Source organism: Lobosporangium transversale (assembly GCF_002105155.1).
Source record: "Lobosporangium transversale strain NRRL 3116 chromosome Unknown BCR41scaffold_5, whole genome shotgun sequence".
Lineage (NCBI taxonomy): Eukaryota > Fungi > Mortierellomycota > Mortierellomycetes > Mortierellales > Mortierellaceae > Lobosporangium > Lobosporangium transversale.
The window spans coordinates 557,320-576,821 of record NW_019028983.1 but is presented as its reverse complement, the minus strand read 5'-3'; the positions used below and the strand labels follow the sequence as shown (position 1 = coordinate 576,821).

Below are 19,502 nucleotides of genomic sequence, written 5' to 3'. Positions count from 1 at the left end.
ATGCGTAAACATAAACTTTATCATATTTGCTGCGTCACAGCTTTATTTATATATAAATGGATCGACGACATTCCCAACCTCTTTTTTCTTTTCTTTTTTTTTCTAACGTCCATCCTACTTGTCTTTCTTAACTTTATCTTTTCCTCCCTCCACACATCCCATTCATTCCCTTTCAATTAAACAGATAAACAAATAAACAAGAGACATGACCACTCAAGCATCTATACAACTCGAAAAACATCTTGTCGATGTCGAAGTCATTGGCGATGAAAAGAAGGGGAACGGTCGTTGGTTATCTTTGCATGAAGTCAAATTCTTGGACCCTTCAGGTATTGAGCGCAGTTGGGAGGTGTGTCGTCGTATCTCTGCTGGAACCAGCAACAAGAGTAACAAAGTACCAGGCACACCCTCTGTCGATGGTATGTTTCATTTTTTAAAAGTGATGTCCTTGGCTAAAAAAGAAAAAGAAAAAAAAAATACATAGATACTAACTAATCATCACACTGCTAATTTTTTATTCTTCTTGCCTACAGCTGTTGATGTGATCCCAATTATCAAAACTCGATGCTCTCAGGATAAGAACAAGGGCCATGATCAGGATCAGAACCAGGATCAGGAGCAAAGCGAGGCGACACATGTAGCTCTTGTGATCCAGTACCGTCCAGCTATGGGCGCTTACACGATCGAATTCCCATCAGGGCTCATTGACGCCAATGAAAGCTCGACTGAGGCTGCACTTCGTGAATTAGCAGAGGAGGTTGGGTATAGTGAACATCTTGGTCATTCCGTCAAAGTCATCAAGACTTTAGACCCTATTGCGGTTGCATATGAGCCTGGCATGACCAACTCCTGTTCTCACGTCGTCATTGTTGAGGTAAAAAAAAAAAAAAAAAAAAAAAAAAAAAAAAGTTACGTTTTTTTTATTCCACATGAATGATTTATTTTTTTTCCCCTTTGCTTTGACATGTAACAGATCACCATGAACCACCATCAAATCTTTGGTTCAGGTTCTATACGCAGGCCAACACCAGAGGATGACGAGTGGAGTCTCCAGGTAGTCATACTACCTCTTAAAGGCCTTATGAATTCATTGATAGGTAATAAAATGACATTCCTTTTTTTTTTTTTTTTTTTTTTTTTTTTTTTTTTAAAAAAAAAAAAAAAAAATCCTGAACACCACTGAGATTAACCACAAATAATAACATGATAATTAGAATTACAATCCACTGCTGGCGAGTCCTCTAAGCTGGTCTTGGACAGTCGTCTATACGCATGGGCACTTGGACGCGAATTAGCCTACTAAAAATAAAAAATAAACACTTCTAGAAATTTAAATAGCCACCATTATCACTGGCAGCAAAACAAATGGTCACGCCACAATGACAGGGACTATAAAATAATAAAACTTTTTATTCCGGTTTTGAATGCTATGTTACATGTAAGGATTGTTAAAATAATGATATAAATCTAATGGAAGCGATCATTGTAAGCAATGCCAAAATACTAAATAGGTGGGAGATATGAAATAATGAAATACGATAGTTTTCCTTTTTTTTTTTTTTACTTCTTATGCTGAGGTCATAGTGGTGTTATAAGTGTTATGCATCAGTGACATCCATTGCCTCTCCTGTGGCTGTTGTTGTTGTCGTTGTTGTGTTCTTGGGTTTTTTGACCTTGGTATCAGCTCTCTGAAGTCCTGCTGCCGCATCAGCTTCGGCTTGAGAGTATGGCTCCTCCTTCAACAACTTTAGTCTAAACAAGGAAGGAAAAATAAAAGTTATTAAGAAAATACAAAAAAATACCCCTGATGCGCTCGTTAATCAAAGTCTTTTTTTTTTCTTTTTTTTTTTTTACCTCTTCTTATGGATCTTTCCTTTCTGATGCTCCAAAAGCGATTCCTTGTTGATATGATGCTTTCTGAAGTTTATGAAAAAGAAGGGAAAAGAAAACCCATTAGCAATGCAGATCTTCATTATACTGAATAATAAAAAGAGCTCTAGCATTCGAACATAAAAAAAAAATAAAAACCAATAAACGAATAAACCTCTTACGCGCAGGGAATGCAGTAAAATTGGCCCATTCCAGGAAGGTCAGGGTCAAGCTCTGGCTTTTGAAACTTCTCAGCATTCTCGGGTTGGATATCTCCATGAATCTGATCAATATCACGCATATAACGCTTGGTGCGGTATTTACGCTGGATATCTCGGATACCCTTATGGACTCTTGAACGACGAAGTCTTCCCATGGCAGCAATGAGAGAGAGGGGGTTTTTTTTTAATGAATGTGATGAAAGAGAACTTTTCTCAAGACCTATTTAGCTTATTTAGGGTTTCCTTCTTTTTTTTTTCTTTTTTTTTTTTGTGACTGCTAGGTTTATTTATTTTGGCGACAATTCATCTGCAGCCTTTAACGAGCAGATCCTTTATTGGACAGAATTTACCTTTGGAAATAAAGATTTCATAACACCCAAATATGGAAGTACTCTTAAGAAGGAAAGAAAGAGAGAGACCATGTCGATAATTAATCATTAAATGTAGCTGAAAACAAAGGTTGAAGCTTGAAGCGACAAAATTAAGATTAAAAGTAGAAATATGAAATATGACGTTTATTGAATAATGTACATGCTCAAGGAAATTGAAGAATACAATGAAGTATACAGTTATAAAGCTAATAAAAGCTTATGAGAATAGGCAGAAAGCAAATATGTAACGTGATAGACGATCGGTGTCTTCCTCACTTTTACGATCGACCATTCACTAAAACACGTAACGGCGTGGTTGAGCCCCTTGACAAATCGATACGCTCTTCCACAGATGCAGCGGTTCCTGTAGAGTCATTTATGCTAGCCGAGTCCAAAGCATACTTGATATCAAGCTCATTTATTACCGCTACAATGTGGTCCTGACGAGGTGACGCAGCTAGTACAGTGGGCTCGGACAATGACAAGTGCATGTCATTGTCGTCACCAGTTGTTTTGCGTTTGGGCTCTGCTCGTATGCGGGATTCGTCAGGAAGGGCCTCATTATCTCTTCGCTTAAGCGAAGGCGTTACCGCACTCGTCTCCTCCGAGAGTTGTTCAGTCGCGGACCCAGTCGCGAGGCCATTCATTAGCTGCATATCAGTCTGTGTCTTATTAACATCTCTTGGAGAATGTTGTTGCCCAACATCCTGGCTATCTTGTGATCCAGTTCTGACAAATACGATGCTAGTGCGTCCTGTGCTCACAGGCAGCGGTGACAGAATGAAAGGTGAGGTAGAGATAGGTAATGATAGGTTCATTGATGTTGAAACTAGCGGAGGAGTTTTTTTCTTGGCAATCCCCGCAGCAATTGATCCGTTGGAGGTAACAATCGGATCTGATGGTTCTGCATTTACATTTGGATCCTGATGTGTTGGAACTACTGTTAGACGACCTTGACTTGAAGTCACATCCTTATCCAGTTCCCCCCCCCTTTCAATCGACGCAGCCACTTCATTTTCCTTCCTCTCCAAAGATGGATCATTCCCATCACTGTCACTAGTATCTTCAAGCTTATGATGTGATGCTCGTTTATGCTGGAAAATATCTGAATCTTTCTCAGATAAAGACGCGTGTGATGCATCTGGAGTATTGTCAAGCCTTCTTTCAGACACCGCATCAACACCACCTTTGCTACTGAAGTCTTGGCTGTCCTTATCAGAAGACACCAGCTTGCAATCTTTGTTGTTTATGAATTCATCTTTGGTCGATACTTCCGATTCAAAGTTAACTATTGCCACTGGTGCCTGCGTCTGTTGTTGCAGGTGCTGCTGTTGTTGGTGCTGCTGCAGCTGTTTGTGCTGAGCCATCAATTTGATAAATGTGTCGACATATGTGATCTCTCTCAATTCCTCACTATATTTCTCCGTAAGATATGTTGAAAGCGTCTCAAAATTTTCCTATTGATTTTTTTTAAAATACAAATAAATACCGATTAGCTGCATCTCTACTAATATTTGCAAAACTCAGTATTTTTTTGCAATGCACGTACTGTTCGAATAAACTCAAAGAACTCCAGGCAGACCGAGTTTAGGAGGTTGTTCTTATTGTTATTCCTGAGTAGCAGCTCAACAATGCTATTAATCACTCCACGATCTATCAAATATCGATGATAAAACTCATCGCTTATCTCGATACATGCTCTTAGAAACTTTAGGACGGCTGTAACATATTAAAAAAAAAAAAAATTAGACGATACAGTTGAACAGGGAGGGTATTTGTCTAAATGGTCGTAAAAGCTCACGGCGCGCGTACTTAGTCCCAAGTGTAAATCCCTATTGCTGAGTAAAGAGCAACTTTTTGTAATGACCCCACTTGTAAACACGTAGTATTTACTCCGAAACGAATGCTGCCGGACCATAAAAGAAAGTATGGTGCAGATACTTTCACACTGTATGCTTGTCACTCTGTCCAATATAACTGTGTCTAAGGTCGGATTTGAAAGTGAAGTAGATGTGAGTAAAGCCTGGTATCTGCGGAATGGACCACATTAGCTTGAATACAATAAGGCCCTTGCCATTGCTTGTGCGTGTGATATGATATACCTTCAGGCAGATCTAGCAGTGGCGACATCAATTTATCAACGTAAAGGGAATAAAATAACTCCAGAAATTTGTCTGCATCTGGATCTAGTCTCGATGAACTTTGGATTGTTGCCTGAATAGATGCACATTCTGTCAGATAAGGACTGGTATTGAGAAGCATTCTAATAAGTTCTGATAGCTGAGTTATTGCTCCTACATCCCGCTCAACAAGGAATTGTTCAACAATTACGCCAAAAATTTGTTGATCGGAAGGGTTTTCAGCCTGCTTGACAATATGAGATCGGACCAAGCTCGCATCATACTCCAATACTGATAGCATGATCTCTATGCCTGCCATTTTGATACATCCCTCGCTGTCTGTAAACGAGAAAGTGAAGACGTTGAATAGACCGCACTGGCATAAAGTCCTACGGATTAAAAAAAAAAAAAAAAAAAAAAAGTTTATTTGTTGATGCCTTAATACTCCGATGGCAAGCGATCATAAACCACCGTCCTTATATTACCGATAAATACGCGCTGTCATATGAGTAGACCTAGCTATAGAGCAGAATTGCTGAGCAAATCGCACCACATCCCGCCTCTGCTCATGCATCTCGTCGGAATGATTGTTGTTCGCATCCATTATTGCAAATAAATCTAGCAAAAACGGTCGATTCTGGCAAATCGCATTCACGATATCGTTGTTGTTAAAAAATATCAGGGATCCCAAAATCGATGGTAAACCATCATCCATGACTCGCGATAACACAGTATCTCTGAGAAAATGAAGGCGAAACACCTTGTGGATCTTTTGCTCCACCTCCAAGTCTTTGATCGGAACTATCTGTTTGAATTTGACTCGATTCATTAAAAACCCTCGGTAATCCGGCTTGCTGTCCACTAAACCAGGTTCATCTAACACGCAGATTAAGGCCAAATGTCAGTTTTTTTTTTTTTTTTTTTTTTTTTTTTTGTGGGAATGTCATTTATCCCTCAAGCGGGCCTTACATTCCAGTATTCCTACGCAATTGAGGAAGATACCTTCCTGAAGAATATATTGGATGACAGCAATATCGTGGAGCTGGACTGGAGATGACGATATACATTATCAGTACATACATTACCAGGTAGATTCTTGCGCTATATTGATAGATTATTAACGGTTAAAATACAACTTACTGATCCCAAGCATTACATAATACAGCAGTTGTAACTCTGCAATGCTTTTATGACCTTCTAAGGTTTCCAGGAGCGGAAACAACTTGTTGATATAGTTCTAAATAATATGAGATCAATTAAATTTTTGAAGGTGGTACAGCAAATAGTGGGACATGTCCTCTCACTTACATCGACTAGGACAAATGAAGACAACTTCTCTCTTTCCAAGATATCTCTCTGAGCAGCTCTGAGTAAATCGCCAATATCCTTGAGGTTGGAGATATCGGGGTCTGGGAGGGTATTATTAGTTCCGTTGCCATCCACAAGAGCTGGACATGCATCATCGGCTGCGGATTGAATTTAATCCAAAAAAAAAAAAAAAAAAAAAAAAAAAGAGAGAGAGAAAGGATTAAATGTCTGTATTATATAGTCTTGTCAATAAAATGAAAAAAAAAAAAAAAAAAAAAAGGATTCATACCATGTTGCTGTCGAACTTCGTTAATGGTTTCCCTAGAATGCGTCCAGTCAAATATGGCACATTTCCGTATTAGTATATTTTTTGTTCCATGATCTTGCGATCTGCTAAATATTTCAGAAAAGATATGCCTACCAGATTTCTGAACAACCCTCGGCCTCTTGGAAACTAAGTGCCAGGTCTATATCATCCTCAGACCAGACAATCAAGGTATCTAGGGGAAAAGATTGTCCAAGCATATGCTCAGTGGTTTAAGTGAAAAAGAAAAGAATAAAAGGAGGAGAAGAAAAACAAGTTTGAAATAAACAGAGATGATCATTCTTCTGTTATTTTACCTTGTTGTTTCTGGTAGACATCATCAGTTTTGATTCGAGATCGCAGTAGCTCCCTGTCCTCCTCATCTTCAGAATGAACCACGAGTGTGCCTTCGGACTTGTCCTAAGCAATTTATATAAAGTCAGGCGAGACGCGAAAGAAATGAAACACGGAGATTGTCAGAAGCGTTGGAAAAATACGCCAGAGCCACGTATTAAGAGGCGATGGATTTAAACAAAAAAAAGTTTTTTTATTTTATTTGAGCTTCACCACTTTGCTCCACAAAAAAAAAGCACAGCAGAAACATTCTTTTGTCAACAGAGGAAAGTGACCCTCTCTGAAAGGACCCTTTTGCTTTTTTTTGTAAACTATTTTTATTAAGGTCTAATCTTTACCTCATTGAATTCACATGAACAGTGTCCAGTGCCTTGATCATTCCATTCATTTCCTTTACCAAGTTGGTACACTTTCACGCGTTTCTTTGTCTGGGACTCCATTACACCCTCTCCTCACACCCCTTCTTTATTATTTTGGCTTTTATTTATTTTTTCTTTTTTTTTCTTCCTTAAAGGCGTCAACTAGCCCGTGTAATGAGCATATACCTCTCTTCCTTTCTATCCTACTCTTTCTTTCTTTCTCTCTCTCTTATAAAAGGATGGTCTAGAGCCTAGGCGTGGCTGGACGAGGAGGAGTGGAAAAGAAACCAGTGGATACAGCGAGTATGTTGGAGAATTAATAAAGTACTATGCTGTTAGTCGGGATTCACGAATAATCTGTTATTGTGTTTGTGTGCGTGTGGACAAAGAAGTAAAAAAAAAAGAATGGAGGGAAAAATAAAAGGAGAGAAGAAAGAGCAAGTGAACGAGTTCAAGGCGACTTGAAACTGAAAATGAGCCCTTTTTTTTGTGGTCGTTATTAGTTGATGCACAAAAGTGAGGCAAAACAAAAAATAGTTTTTGTCCTATTGCTCTATTGCCCAATGCTCTTATGGACCATCCATGCCCAAGAGCCAAAAAAAAAAAAAAAAAAAAAAAAGCTTACTGAGAGCATACCAAAAATATTCTTGTACATAATACAATGTGGCCCTCAAGCCTAATCCTTTTGTCAAATCTAATCGCGTGATAACTATACTAAATTCATAATTCATTATAATAATCAAAGTTTACATTAATAAAAAAGTCCATCGATTCATTATCTTACAGATCATCAGTGTAGCTACACCGGAAGATTCTGTACGCGTGTCGATTCTACCCCATCAGCAATGGCTCTAGCACTGCTTATCCGTGGCATCGAAATTGCCTCCTGTCCCGAGAATAGATAGGATATAACATCATGGAACTCCAACTGAAGAATAAATGTCTCCTGCTCCAAGACCTCTTCATAGTCATTTCCCAATAACCCTTCATCCTCCTCCTCTTCATTGCTATCGCTGCCGCTCCGATGATCCGCCTCTGAAGTTGTTGAATTCAGAATATCCCCTGTTGATTCTCTTGAGTGCTCTAGACTATGCCGCGTCTCCTCATCATCTACATAATAATCACTATTTAGTTCTCGGTCGTTGGCGTCGCGTTCTGAAGTGTGCTCAAACAACAGTGATGGTGACGACTGAGATGCAACTGAGTTTGCTTGTACTGATGATACGTTCCTCGAGGAAGATGTAATGCCTATCCGCGTCCTTGAGCTACTGCTCCGTTGTTGTGTGGCGTTGCTACTCTGAGATGATCGGATACCAGTCTCATGTTGTTGTCTATTACTTTGAGCATCGCTGTTGCTGTTGGATGATTGTTCTCTCCTACGTGCTTGTTGTCGGTTTGCTGTGCCATATCTCCTTGAGCCTCCTTCTATTTTACGGATTTCAAACAAAATCAATGCCTGAACGATCTGCAACATAGTGATTATGCTATCTAGCCACAATAGCTTTGAGCGGCTTGGTAATGAGACTATGTAAATAGAATATGGAGGCAGTAACATTAGTAGCATTAACTTGACATCAGCCCAACACCGAAAAAACTAAAGGAATAAAAATCGAGTGAAACCAATTGCAATAACGTCAATAGTACCATTTCCAATAAAGTCAATAATGACACCGTATCGTCCAGGTGGATCCAAGTGACGGAGGATGGCAAGAAAAGCAGTTGCGAACACTATATAGAGAGCCACACGTAAAGTTGGGGTCTTGGTCTTGAGCGATAGTATTTGCTAAAAAAAATAAAAAATAAAAATAAAAAATAAAAAGGAGCTTGATTAAATAAGGCCCCTTTCTCTCCTCTTTCCTATTCAGCAGACAGCGATCATTTTTTTTAAAATAAAAAGATTGCTATGAATGTCACTTACATCTTGCAAGAGACATCTAAGAAGCAATCCGAGAGTGCTTGTGTCCAGTAGGTATTGGTACACATAGAGCCCGTAGAGTAGTTTATCTATAGACTTATGGATGTCCTTTCTATAATATTGGTTCGCCATGGTTGCATTGCTGTGATCCTCATATACAGAAACTGCTGATCATCCTTTTTCTTCTCTTATTTGGCTGTCACCTTGTGAGTCAAGTCCAGATGAAATGATTTCCCGCTGATTGTTATTTAATTGCGTAGTGTTGTGAGGCCAAGAGTTTAGAAACATTTAAAAAAAAATGAGTATCAAATGAATGTATACGTTAATGTGACGTGGAATATATACTCAGACCACGCGAAAGAGTTGTTCGGCGCAGCTTTCAATTTTCCCAAACAGATCAATTTTTCTGCTACATTTCAAACACTGGAGAATGGTGTCGACAGTTGCATTTAGAGGGACAGTTGCTGCAGGATTGTGGGCCAGAACGATTTTCTGGACAACAAATGTTCGGAATGGGACATGTAGGACCATCACTACATCACGATCTACTTTTCATGAGAACCCTCTTGTAAGAAGAAAATATAAATATAAATATAAATACAAATAAGCAACAATCTTGATGCACGCTCCAATACACACTGATAACAAACCGCACCATATCGTCTAGGGAATCCCACGGAAGCCATTACCTCAAGTCCCTGGACGCGGGCCAGGTGCGGGTCCTGCTCCTACCATTCCAAGAATGCAGCGTGGATTACCCCAAAAGATGCCAATCAAGGGCGTAAAGCATATCATTGCGGTAGCCTCTGGAAAGGGTGGTGTTGGCAAGTCTACCACTTCAGGTAGAATAAAGAAAAATATTTGCAAAGAAGGGAAATATATATATCGAAAATGTTCAGCTGGATCTATTACTTGAGCATCAAGCCCAAGCAGAACATCCTATTGTTTGACACTTATTTGGAACTGCTCATTTATATGACCCATTCAGTAAACTTGGCATTAGCTATTGCAGGAATGAACAAGCGTGTTGGGCTCTTGGATGCAGATATCTTTGGGCCTTCAATTCCTCGCCTCATGAACCTTAGCGGCGAACCAGAACTGACAGGAACAGGTACAATAGAAATAAAAATGCAGTCAACTACTCATACTGTATGCGATTTAAGACTCACAACGAGAACTTTTTTACCTTTATTTTATTTTTTTTTTATTCTTTTTCAACTTTTGCTTCACTTCATATCAGAGGATCGTCTTGTACCTCTGACGAACTTTGGAGTGAAGTGCATGTCCATGGGTTTTCTGGTTGGAGAAGAGGCGCCCGTTGTATGGCGAGGACTGATGGTCATGAAGGCTTTGCAACAACTTTTGCACCAGGTCGAGTGGGGTGAACTTGACTTGCTTGTCATTGACATGCCTCCGGGCACCGGGGATACACAATTGACCATCTCGCAACAGATCCCACTTTCTGGAGTAGTAATTGTCTCGACTCCCCAGGATATCGCATTGATCGATGCCCGTAAGGGAGTCAATATGTTCAAGAAAGTTAATGTTCCGGTAAGATGTAGATCAATAGACAGAATCATTAAAATTGGTACACTTTGCTCAATCTCAATCTAAGAATGATTGACAAACAAGCCTTTTTGGGGGCCATTTTGGCTGTGATTATCAAGTAGATCTTGGGTGTTGTACAAAATATGTCGCTCCACGTGTGTCCTAATTGCAACCACGAGTCGCATATCTTTGGAGATGGAGGTGCAGAAAGAACAGCAAAGGAAATGAACCTTGACTTTTTAGGCGATGTTGCACTTCACTCGGAGATCTGTCAATTATCGGACAAAGGTCAACCCGTCGTTGTGTCCAGACCAAACAGTAAACACACAGAATACTACAAAGCCATTGCATTCAAGGTTGTCGCTAAGCTTTGGCCATCAGATACGATCCAATCTACATAGCTAAAACTAATAATATAGTATGGTATAATGGCATTAAAAAAAAGAAAAGACATTCATTTCAGAACACTTTCGTTGGCTATCTGACTTGGTCGAAACTACTCTTCTGATTCTGATCGCGGGCTTTGGCCATCATATGATTCTACAGGGCTAGTTGATCGGCTACGCTGCATTCCTATCCAACTACTACTGCCACTGCTACTCCTTCGTCCAAATCTGAAAAAGTCTCTGCTCCTACTTCTGAACGGGCTTATTGAGCCATCTTCATAATCTGAACCTTCGGGCGACGCCATTCTTGAAGAGTCATTTGACGGGCTCGAGGCATTGCCATCCGTAATCAGGTTATTACCATCGCGCCTTCGTCTTCTAAAAATCTTATTGACGACACTGTCGGCGCCAAAGAGCCTCGAAAAGTCTTTAATGAACTCTTGTGATTTATCTTCCCACACATTCATGGTCTGTCGAAGATCATTTCTGAGAACCGAGATTTCGTTTTTGAGCTCATCCTTGGTTCCATGCCAATTCTGACGGATCGAAGCGCGAATATCCTGTGCTGACTTTTTAAGCTTCACTTCTTGCTCCTATGGATGCAGAATATGGCCGGGAGCCCAATAATTCAGTTTTAGCATAGTAGAAGAATCTACATTCATTATCCCCTCAATAATTGGAGATATGGTTATTACCTTGAAAAATCCAATACCAAGCTCTTTAGCGGTTACACCACGCTCAAGATTACGTCTGAGGTATTGATCATAATCTTTGACAATTCGTGTGATCAAATCTGATGTTGAAACACCATCTGTACGCTGTGTTGGCAAAAAGTGACCCTGGTTCTTGACAAACGCGTAGACATCGTCACTATCAACAGATTTGTACGGGATATCGTCATGGGCGACATAGTCGATCTAGAAAGATAATAGCAATTAATTATATTAATTAACTATAAACAAAAAAAAAAAAAAAAAAAAAAAAAAATTATAAACATCATTTGCACAAGTTTGGTTATAAATTGCATCTTTACCTGATGCTTATCCAAGAAAGCCTGATCAACTACCCATGGAGCACTCTCAATCACCTCGTCCACCCACTTGCAGTGGCGCACACTCTCGTAGCGTTCCTTGTCCGTCATGACTGTCTTGCCTTTACGACTGTGGGTCATGGTGTCATCGCAAACTACATTGATCAAGGTTTAATGGTGTTAGCCTTGGTGTTACTTTTTTTATCGGGATGGCGATATAGAAGAGTCTTTGTACTTTGTACATAAACAGATAAACAGCAATGCGTACACGCTAAAAAAAAAAAAAGGTTCAAGATCAAAAACTGAAGTAGCTCCCAAAGTTAGGGGAGGAGAATGAAAAAGCATATGAAGATGCTCTTTTTCTGGCGGCAATTGAAATGCACCTGATTTCTTTGGGGTAAAACTAAAGCAAGAACTAGCTTTCCTCCACCCCTAGGACGGGCAAGAAAGAAACAGTGATGGGCTTTCACTCTGCCCAGTGTTCATCCATTCTCCATGATTAGAATGACAGTAACAGGATGTGCGACAATATAATGGAAAGTGTGATTTTTCTTTTTTTTTACCTCCAACGAGTAAGTAGACTTCGGGAAATGCTTTTTTTGCTTGCTCGAGTGCTTTGGCATGTCCGAAATGGAACAAGTCATAAATGCCATCGCAGTAGATGCGCACAGGGCGACCAACAGGTGGTGGATTAATGGGGTAGCTGTACTTGGACTTTGAAACACTGGAGCTTACTGTTATCGAACTATCGTCTTTTACAGCAACACCGGGGGTAGTAGTTATGATTGTTTCTTTTGCTGTGAGTTGTTGGTCATTGCGGTTGACTTTTGTGCGATCGTCTTGGTCCGTGCTCGTGTCTACATGGTTGATCACCTTCTTTTCATTGTTTTTAGTCTCATCTGCGTTTTCATATTCGTTTTCGTGCTCAGCAGCAGCCTGTCTCCTTGTACTTCTGTTTTTGATGGATGTGCCTTTTTGGCTTATACGTGGCTGTTTGTGAATAGACGCGTCGGTGTCGCTATTGCTGCTCTTGGACGTGGCAGAGGCTGCCTCTGATGTGCGTTTGCGTTTTGAAGACATAATGCTAAAATATATGCTGAAGTTTGGAAAAGACGAGAGATAAAAGCAAGAATATGTGAAAGAAAGGAAGAAAGGAAGAAAGGAAGAAAGGAAGAAAGGTAGAAAGAAAAGAAAACGTGAAGGAAATAACGTTTTGGCTTTATTCTTTTTCTCCAGGGTCCAGATATTTCAATGTGAACATATATACTTTAAGCTATCAGTTCTCTTTTCTGTATTAATATTTATTAACTTCATGTTTTTATACTTGGCTTTACTTGTTTGCTCTTTCCCACAGACATGATTTGTGATCTGAGCGTTCATCCCGACGTTTATGAATCAGCAGAAACAACCTTGGGCTCCTCTTCCTCCTTCTTCTCAGTCTCAGCGACAGTTTCAGCAACTTGGCTTTCCTCCTTGGCCTCGGTTGAAGCAGGCTCGGGAACCTCGGGTGCTTCCTGGACTGCAATAGGAGCAGATGTGACATCTTCAACGTCTTGAACGATGACCTTCTCCTGGACTGGCTCTTGCTCCTGGACAGGCTCCTGCTCCTGTTCTACTTGCTCCTGTTCCTCAGTCTGCTCCTCCTCTTGCTCCTCTTTTGTTTCTTCTTTCACATCAGCAAGATCAGCATCCTTGATCTTATCTGTCAATTCCGAGACCTTTGAATCTGAATCAATTTTCTTCTCCTCTTGGACCTCTGATGTCTTGGCAAGGGGCTGGGCAACAGTTGATGCAGCTGCGGCATTTTTAGATGGAGTCGTTGCTGCAGCCGTGGTGGAGTCGTTAAGCTTGCTGTTTCCTCTTGGCTTGTCAATCTTGTTTTGTGGTACGTATTTGTCTTTCTCAGCAGCCTTTGCTAGAGCAGAATACCGCCGTGCGAGACCCTGCACTTTGGTTGCTGCGGGTGCAGCTGCAGGTGCGGGCTGGGAGTTCTCGTTCAAGGGCGAGGAACCTGGGGGTGAGGAAGAAATATCAGAAGTAGACCTAGAAACATGTTTGAAACAGCATTTGATTAGCTTTTTTCTTTTTTTTCCGTTCTTTAGCGAGAAAGGTATTTTAAAAGTAGATCCATGAATAAGTATAGGGAAAATAGCAATATGTAGTATGGAAGATCGTTTCTTACATGATAAAAAATATGAGGTATAGGTAGTTTTGTGATAAGGAAGTGGATATGTGCGTTTTATTCAGAAATGGAAGGAGAAAAAAGTTGCGAAGGATTTTTGAAGAGAAGAAGAAAAAGAAAAAGAAGAAAAAGGAAGAGTATAAAAAGGCATAGCAATTGTCGCGAGTTAATTTTAGGCACCGTTCAACTTGTCTGCTCAAAGCATTCTGTCCGTTCACACACCCTCTAGCTCCCGTCAGCAGAAACAAAAATAGGCAGGTAAGACTGCTTTTTTGGCTGGGCTCGTACGTAGACATTCTTTAAATATCACCATGCCCCTCTGCCTCTCTGCCTCTCTGCTTAAAGGGCTCTGTCCAGTCATCTTGTCGTAGCCACAGCTAATCTATATTCGTGATTTGAAAAAGCCTGCCTCCAAAAAAAAAAAAAAAAAAAAAAAAAAGAGCCAAATGCTCTGTCTGGTCATCAACACTCTCAAGGATCCTTGACAGGGTCGGGTCACCCATTGATGATACTGATTACCTGTAGGAGATATATTAAGGCATAAATGTCTGTTGACCTATTGATTGAGTCTTTGTTCATCATGCATTTGTTCCATGCGATTGGATGCATCCAAACCTATTACTACCTCAAATGATCTTCTAAATAATAGCGGCTCATGCTGTAGGCTTGCTCTCGGATCTTTTTATTAGATTCTCTACCAGTGTAGCTGCATTATGTTGGAGGACAGACACTCTTCCAAGTACAATGCAAGGAGTCTATACATGAAGTAGACAGAGCAGAGCAAAAGTATATGCCTGCTCTTAAAGACGAGCTCTGGCTTTCTCAGATTTTCCACGCTTTTGCTCCAAGTAAGCAAGGGTCTTTTCCGATCCTTTGGCCTTTCTGAAAATCTGCTCCAGCTCTTCCGCCAATTCCATAGCACCAGCAATCTTGATCTTTCCGCTCACAATACCGCGTGATCCCTATGCACATTTCATAAAGCAGTCCATTTAATAGGTATGAAATAGTATGAAACTCTGATGTTTAGCAATACCATAGATCAAATTTAACCAGGTCTGCGAGTTGCTGCACGTACGGTAAGTCCACCGCTCATGAAGTTGAGCAGATCCGCGTCTTCGATCTGAATGATAGCCACAGGGATTGGCTGTTGGTCGGGCTTGGCCTTGGGGATCTCAGGCCTCTTCTGAGACACGATTGCAGGGGCATCGAACCCCTGGAACAGGAGATACCTTGTAATGGAAATGGAAATCGAGACCATCCAATTACAGTTACAATAGAAGGTTGCACATGTCAATGGATAATTCTTTTTACACATGATTTACATAGTTGGAAACAGAATTCAAGAGAATTCATGCTTGCGGGAAATTGATGGAAAGAGTTAAAAAACTATCGATTACCACTCTGTCATGGGGACATTCCTCTTTGTAATGTTAAAGATAAAAAATCCGCGGATGGCAAAGAGCGATGGGTTCTTTTCAATCTCTATATTTCAATTAGAACACAAAAGGGTTCAATAAAAGGATCAAAAATATACAAGAAAGCAAGAGCACAGACAGCACCACATCAAGTCGCACAGCAATCCGAATAATGCTTGCCACCGCAGATTGTTTTTGACAACTGGCTCATCCACTTCTCTTTTGCTCATGAAGCGTCATACCCTTTCTGATCTCAGGAAAGAGGGTGGTGGCATTGAGCTTAGCGATGGCTTTAGCAGAAGGCTTTTTGGACATTGTGAGGATTGCTTAGTGAGAGTGAGATGAATTTTTGTAGATTGTTTTCCAATGAGGAAAAATAGGATAATGGAACAAGATGAATAGAATTCTTTGGAAAGTTAAAAAGAAATAGGAATCACTTTAAAGAGATCCGTGGCTCCCGTGCGAATTATATAGCCTTTCCCTCCCAATGGTCCAGCCCAAAGTTCAAAATATATCCTGTGCATACAAAACTACGTCATCTGCCTTGGCGAAATCGTGTATAAAACCACCCTGGGGCTCGCCACTAGCTCGCAGGACACCGTATCCAAGGAAACAAAGAGCATAGAGTCCTCTGAAGACTGGAAACACAATGAAAAACGCGCTTTGGACGCGTTTGTCGTCTTAACAGCAGTCCTTTGGCCTTTGGCTCAAGTCTGACAAGCTAGCAGGGGGGCCCGGGTCCCTTCAATGGCTCTAGAGCAAACATTCAAGAAAGGCTCTAGTTTCTCACAAGATGTGAACATGTACATGTTCACACGACATCTACCACTTCCATTATTGAGAGCAACTCGTAGATCATAAAAAACTGTCTGCTTTTATTCAACAAGGGCACATAATACTCAAGGATCCATGACTAGATATTGGGCACCTGTCTCGAAACCTGAAAAGGATTATCTATACCCCAAAAGCTGAGGTGAAAAATCCGATAGAGAAGAGTATACTTTATTATCAGCTAAAATGCTTTTAAACTTTTAATGACACCCTACAACGCACAAAATAAATGGCATGTCTAATCGATCCGTATGGAAACAGTAAGAGTTTGAATGTGGTGAAGCAAGCTTTTGAACAACGACAACCACAGTATCTCATCCGTTACATATTCACATAAAACAGACTCACAAGTGTGATTACAATATTTGAGCATTAGAGTTGTTATTAATGAGATGCAATTAAATCGATAGAAAGGTAAACTTGTACCTTGCCCTAAACATGTCATCATCTCACCCCAAGTGCTTTTTGTGTTCCTATGGTCCTGACCCTATCCTTGTCCAACTGCCTCATTCTTCTCCCCAACTGTCGTAATCAGCAAATCAAATGTTTGAGTGAGAGCGACAAAGAGAGTGTACAAATGCTCAGTCATTTCCATCGTTTCCTTTCTCTCTCCTATTTCTCTCTCTCATCATTTTTCATTTTTTTTTTTTAATTTACTATTTTACGGCTCATCTTGGTACAACAAGGTCTTTATTGTTTATCATCTCGCTTGTCTCTTTCTCTTCCTCATACTCTATCTTCTCTCATTCAATACATCATCTTTCCTTGGTTACACTTCGTTCTTTCTTTTTCTACCCTTATCTTACTCTTGTCTCCCCACGCCATTCTGCTTTTTGTCAACTCATCCTCTTTCGGCAGAATGCAAAGCATCGGACATGATCTTCGCCGAGGACTGAATAATTTCTCTCTCGGGTATGATACATTTTTTTAATTAATCATTGCCTAATTATTGTGAAACTCTTATCAAAAATAAAAATCCCCTTCCTGTGCCAGTACATTATACCCCTACCATAATTGCATCTCATCTATAGAATGAAAGACTAACCATTCTAATTGATTCCGCATTGGAAATCAGCAATTACAAAAACATCAATAAGTGGCTAGGAGAGCTGAAGAACATCGATGCCTCGCTCAAAGTGCTGGACAAAGAGATCACTACAAGTGCGAAGCTCATCTCAGGCTGGGGTTGTAATGAAGGCGATGACTTGGCGGATGTCTGTCAGCGCATGACTCAGCTTATGGAGGTATGTAATTAATCTAAGTTGAGAAGGGAGAAGCTTTATTGAACTTCTTTTAGCATGGTCTATTGCTTACGAGACTGAGGGGTTGGGAGTATAATTCGCATTTTTATTTGTCAATGTGATGTTAGACTAATTCAAAAATCATATTCACTCCCGCGCGGTAATACGGTGCTATGTTATGTATTATGTTATTCCTAGGAGGTTGGCCTAATCCATCAGGCATATTCAATCCAGCATACAGCCTACCGTAAACAGATCAAGAGCCTCAAAGTCCATGAAATGGCCCTTGACGATGTATGTAAATGGTCGTAGCTCTTTGAGTTAAAGATAAGACTGATAATACTGATAATTCCGTTGGTTATTGAACCACAATAATTAATTTTACTCTGCATTCTTTGTCCAATACCTCTCACTATTAGAACCGCAAAAAGAAACAAGACCTTACTAATCAAATCACTAAACATCAGAAATCAAGCAAAGAGAACCCTATCAAATTGATGGAGCTTCAGACTGCCCTTGAACGTGTCTCTGCTGAACTGCTGAGTCAGGAACTAGAATTACTTCAATTCAAGCGCATTACAATCAGGGATGCTTTCAATGCTCAATTTGATTCCATGATTGAGTTTGGAGAAAAGATGGCTCTCATTGCAGGATATGGTCGCCAGATAACCAACGTTATTGACGTGGGACCACAGGAGGCAAATAAGGCTACACTATACAACGGAGCAGAGTACACAGCAGCCGCAATTAGCCAAGTAAGGATTGCAGTCACCAGCTGGCAACCCCAGCCAGTGGGCAACCCTATTCGACCTCATGTCGCGCCATCCCACGATGAGCTCGCGATGTCGGATGCTGCTATTGCATACAACAGTAGAACATCGCCAGTAGCTTATGGAGACTCGAATTCACAAACGGGCAGCCATGACGACTATCCGAATGCAGACCCGGCCCACAGAAGCTCGAGCTACTGGGAAGAAGTCCAAATGTTGAAATCGAATCGTAGTCAAGCAAGTGGCAGCGATTATGAAAATTGGAAGAATGAGATCAATGACGTTGCTAATCGCTCTGATGACTACATATCACCTCCCGACTCGAACTTGGATGTTCCTTCATACACATCATCTCCACAGATGAGTCATCTTCAGGAACAACAACGTCACTTACATTTAGAGCAGCAGCGGGCTCGTCAGCAGAGCTCCTCTTCTTATTCCCCAAAGCCTTCACCATCACAACAGCACTATCAAAACGCAGCCTCGACAGTTGCATCGAACCTTCGACATTCAAGCACGGATGATTACGGAGGTAATAACATAGGCGGCCGTCCATTCACGCCAGCTATGCTTCGAAGAAGTGAAACAGGTGACAGTTCAGGCTATGGAGCCCATCAACATCAGCCTACGTCGTATGAAAAAAATATGTCCTCATCTCCAGCGCGAAGCTATAGACTGGGGTTCGCAGACACAAGGGAACGGAGTAGGATGGAACGGATGGATAACTCAGACCTCTATAAAAATGATATCGGAACATCGATATCCCCGCGATATCCAAGGACGCAAGTAATCATGGATGAGAAATAGATAGAAACACAAAGTTTGTTCCTAAGCAGAACTTACCTATTTTTTTTTCTTTTTGTATCATTTTTTTGAGTGCTCTTTCTTACGTATACCACAACATTAATCAAATCTCATGATGGTCCTATGGAATGTATCATTTATGAATGTCCGTCATCAACGCATGCAGGCATGCAACGACACCTAATGTTCAAAATTTTTTATAAAGTTAATAGTCAAATGTGTTGCATGCAATATTTCTCATATTCATGTAATGAAATGTCACCACCTCTCTGTGTCGAAGTCAAAATGCGCCCTGTCCCTTTTCTCTCGTACTTACTATCGGTACTTTGGGTTTCGATCCAACCAGCGTGGATTTGTGAATGATTTTGATATGCTAAAATTTATTATGCTTTTAAAGTCATTTTTATATATATAGTTTTATGTTGATTCTGCTTCTCGGCTGAGGGATTGTGGATTGCAAGGTCTATCCTTTCA

At 40.5% G+C, this 19,502-nt stretch overlaps 9 protein-coding genes across 9 annotated transcripts; 3 read left to right on the top strand and 6 right to left on the bottom strand.

Moving 5' to 3' along the window:
• Window positions 1-65: 65 nt before the first annotated feature.
• BCR41DRAFT_419441 (NUDIX hydrolase domain-like protein) lies at window positions 66-1,418 on the top strand. The gene is made up of 4 exons (XM_022029764.1): window positions 66-419; window positions 534-874; window positions 974-1,097; window positions 1,215-1,418. The coding sequence occupies exons 1-4, from the start codon at window positions 206-208 to the stop codon at window positions 1,301-1,303; spliced, it is 768 nt and encodes a 255-aa protein (XP_021884771.1). The 5' UTR covers window positions 66-205; the 3' UTR covers window positions 1,304-1,418.
• BCR41DRAFT_419440 (hypothetical protein) lies at window positions 1,392-2,303 on the bottom strand. Its single transcript, XM_022029763.1, has 3 exons — window positions 2,052-2,303; window positions 1,855-1,917; window positions 1,392-1,752 (listed from the first exon to the last, which is right to left on the bottom strand). The coding sequence occupies exons 1-3, from the start codon at window positions 2,243-2,245 to the stop codon at window positions 1,599-1,601; spliced, it is 411 nt and encodes a 136-aa protein (XP_021884770.1). The 5' UTR covers window positions 2,246-2,303; the 3' UTR covers window positions 1,392-1,598.
• A 299-nt stretch (window positions 2,304-2,602) lies between these two features.
• Window positions 2,603-7,343, bottom strand: BCR41DRAFT_347251 (component of IIS longevity pathway SMK-1-domain-containing protein). Its single transcript, XM_022023065.1, has 12 exons — window positions 6,886-7,343; window positions 6,511-6,613; window positions 6,311-6,389; window positions 6,179-6,210; window positions 5,890-6,047; window positions 5,722-5,818; window positions 5,551-5,628; window positions 5,067-5,457; window positions 4,564-4,970; window positions 4,274-4,444; window positions 4,011-4,180; window positions 2,603-3,918 (listed from the first exon to the last, which is right to left on the bottom strand). The coding sequence occupies exons 1-12, from the start codon at window positions 6,985-6,987 to the stop codon at window positions 2,740-2,742; spliced, it is 2,967 nt and encodes a 988-aa protein (XP_021884769.1). The 5' UTR covers window positions 6,988-7,343; the 3' UTR covers window positions 2,603-2,739.
• Window positions 7,344-7,667: 324 nt separating this feature from the next.
• Window positions 7,668-9,093, bottom strand: BCR41DRAFT_347250 (hypothetical protein). The gene is made up of 3 exons (XM_022023064.1): window positions 8,825-9,093; window positions 8,551-8,689; window positions 7,668-8,430 (listed from the first exon to the last, which is right to left on the bottom strand). The coding sequence occupies exons 1-3, from the start codon at window positions 8,951-8,953 to the stop codon at window positions 7,706-7,708; spliced, it is 993 nt and encodes a 330-aa protein (XP_021884768.1). The 5' UTR covers window positions 8,954-9,093; the 3' UTR covers window positions 7,668-7,705.
• A 105-nt stretch (window positions 9,094-9,198) lies between these two features.
• Window positions 9,199-10,819, top strand: BCR41DRAFT_347249 (P-loop containing nucleoside triphosphate hydrolase protein). The gene is made up of 5 exons (XM_022023063.1): window positions 9,199-9,389; window positions 9,489-9,663; window positions 9,810-9,932; window positions 10,062-10,372; window positions 10,492-10,819. The coding sequence occupies exons 1-5, from the start codon at window positions 9,252-9,254 to the stop codon at window positions 10,768-10,770; spliced, it is 1,026 nt and encodes a 341-aa protein (XP_021884767.1). The 5' UTR covers window positions 9,199-9,251; the 3' UTR covers window positions 10,771-10,819.
• Window positions 10,807-12,951, bottom strand: BCR41DRAFT_347248 (hypothetical protein). Its single transcript, XM_022023062.1, has 4 exons — window positions 12,349-12,951; window positions 11,789-11,940; window positions 11,451-11,672; window positions 10,807-11,348 (listed from the first exon to the last, which is right to left on the bottom strand). The coding sequence occupies exons 1-4, from the start codon at window positions 12,863-12,865 to the stop codon at window positions 10,866-10,868; spliced, it is 1,374 nt and encodes a 457-aa protein (XP_021884766.1). The 5' UTR covers window positions 12,866-12,951; the 3' UTR covers window positions 10,807-10,865.
• A 32-nt stretch (window positions 12,952-12,983) lies between these two features.
• BCR41DRAFT_384054 (hypothetical protein) lies at window positions 12,984-14,376 on the bottom strand. Its single transcript, XM_022027528.1, has 2 exons — window positions 13,968-14,376; window positions 12,984-13,828 (listed from the first exon to the last, which is right to left on the bottom strand). The coding sequence occupies exons 1-2, from the start codon at window positions 14,261-14,263 to the stop codon at window positions 13,174-13,176; spliced, it is 951 nt and encodes a 316-aa protein (XP_021884765.1). The 5' UTR covers window positions 14,264-14,376; the 3' UTR covers window positions 12,984-13,173.
• Window positions 14,377-14,560: 184 nt separating this feature from the next.
• Window positions 14,561-15,813, bottom strand: BCR41DRAFT_347245 (hypothetical protein). Its single transcript, XM_022023061.1, has 4 exons — window positions 15,625-15,813; window positions 15,365-15,449; window positions 15,043-15,196; window positions 14,561-14,929 (listed from the first exon to the last, which is right to left on the bottom strand). Exons 1-4 carry the CDS (start codon window positions 15,695-15,697, stop codon window positions 14,768-14,770), a joined length of 474 nt encoding a protein of 157 aa, XP_021884764.1. The 5' UTR covers window positions 15,698-15,813; the 3' UTR covers window positions 14,561-14,767.
• Window positions 15,814-16,854: 1,041 nt separating this feature from the next.
• On the top strand, window positions 16,855-19,209 carry BCR41DRAFT_419435 (Eisosome component PIL1-domain-containing protein). Its single transcript, XM_022029762.1, has 4 exons — window positions 16,855-17,125; window positions 17,289-17,457; window positions 17,653-17,748; window positions 17,874-19,209. Exons 1-4 carry the CDS (start codon window positions 17,073-17,075, stop codon window positions 19,029-19,031), a joined length of 1,476 nt encoding a protein of 491 aa, XP_021884763.1. The 5' UTR covers window positions 16,855-17,072; the 3' UTR covers window positions 19,032-19,209.
• The last annotated feature ends 293 nt before the right edge of the window (window positions 19,210-19,502 follow it).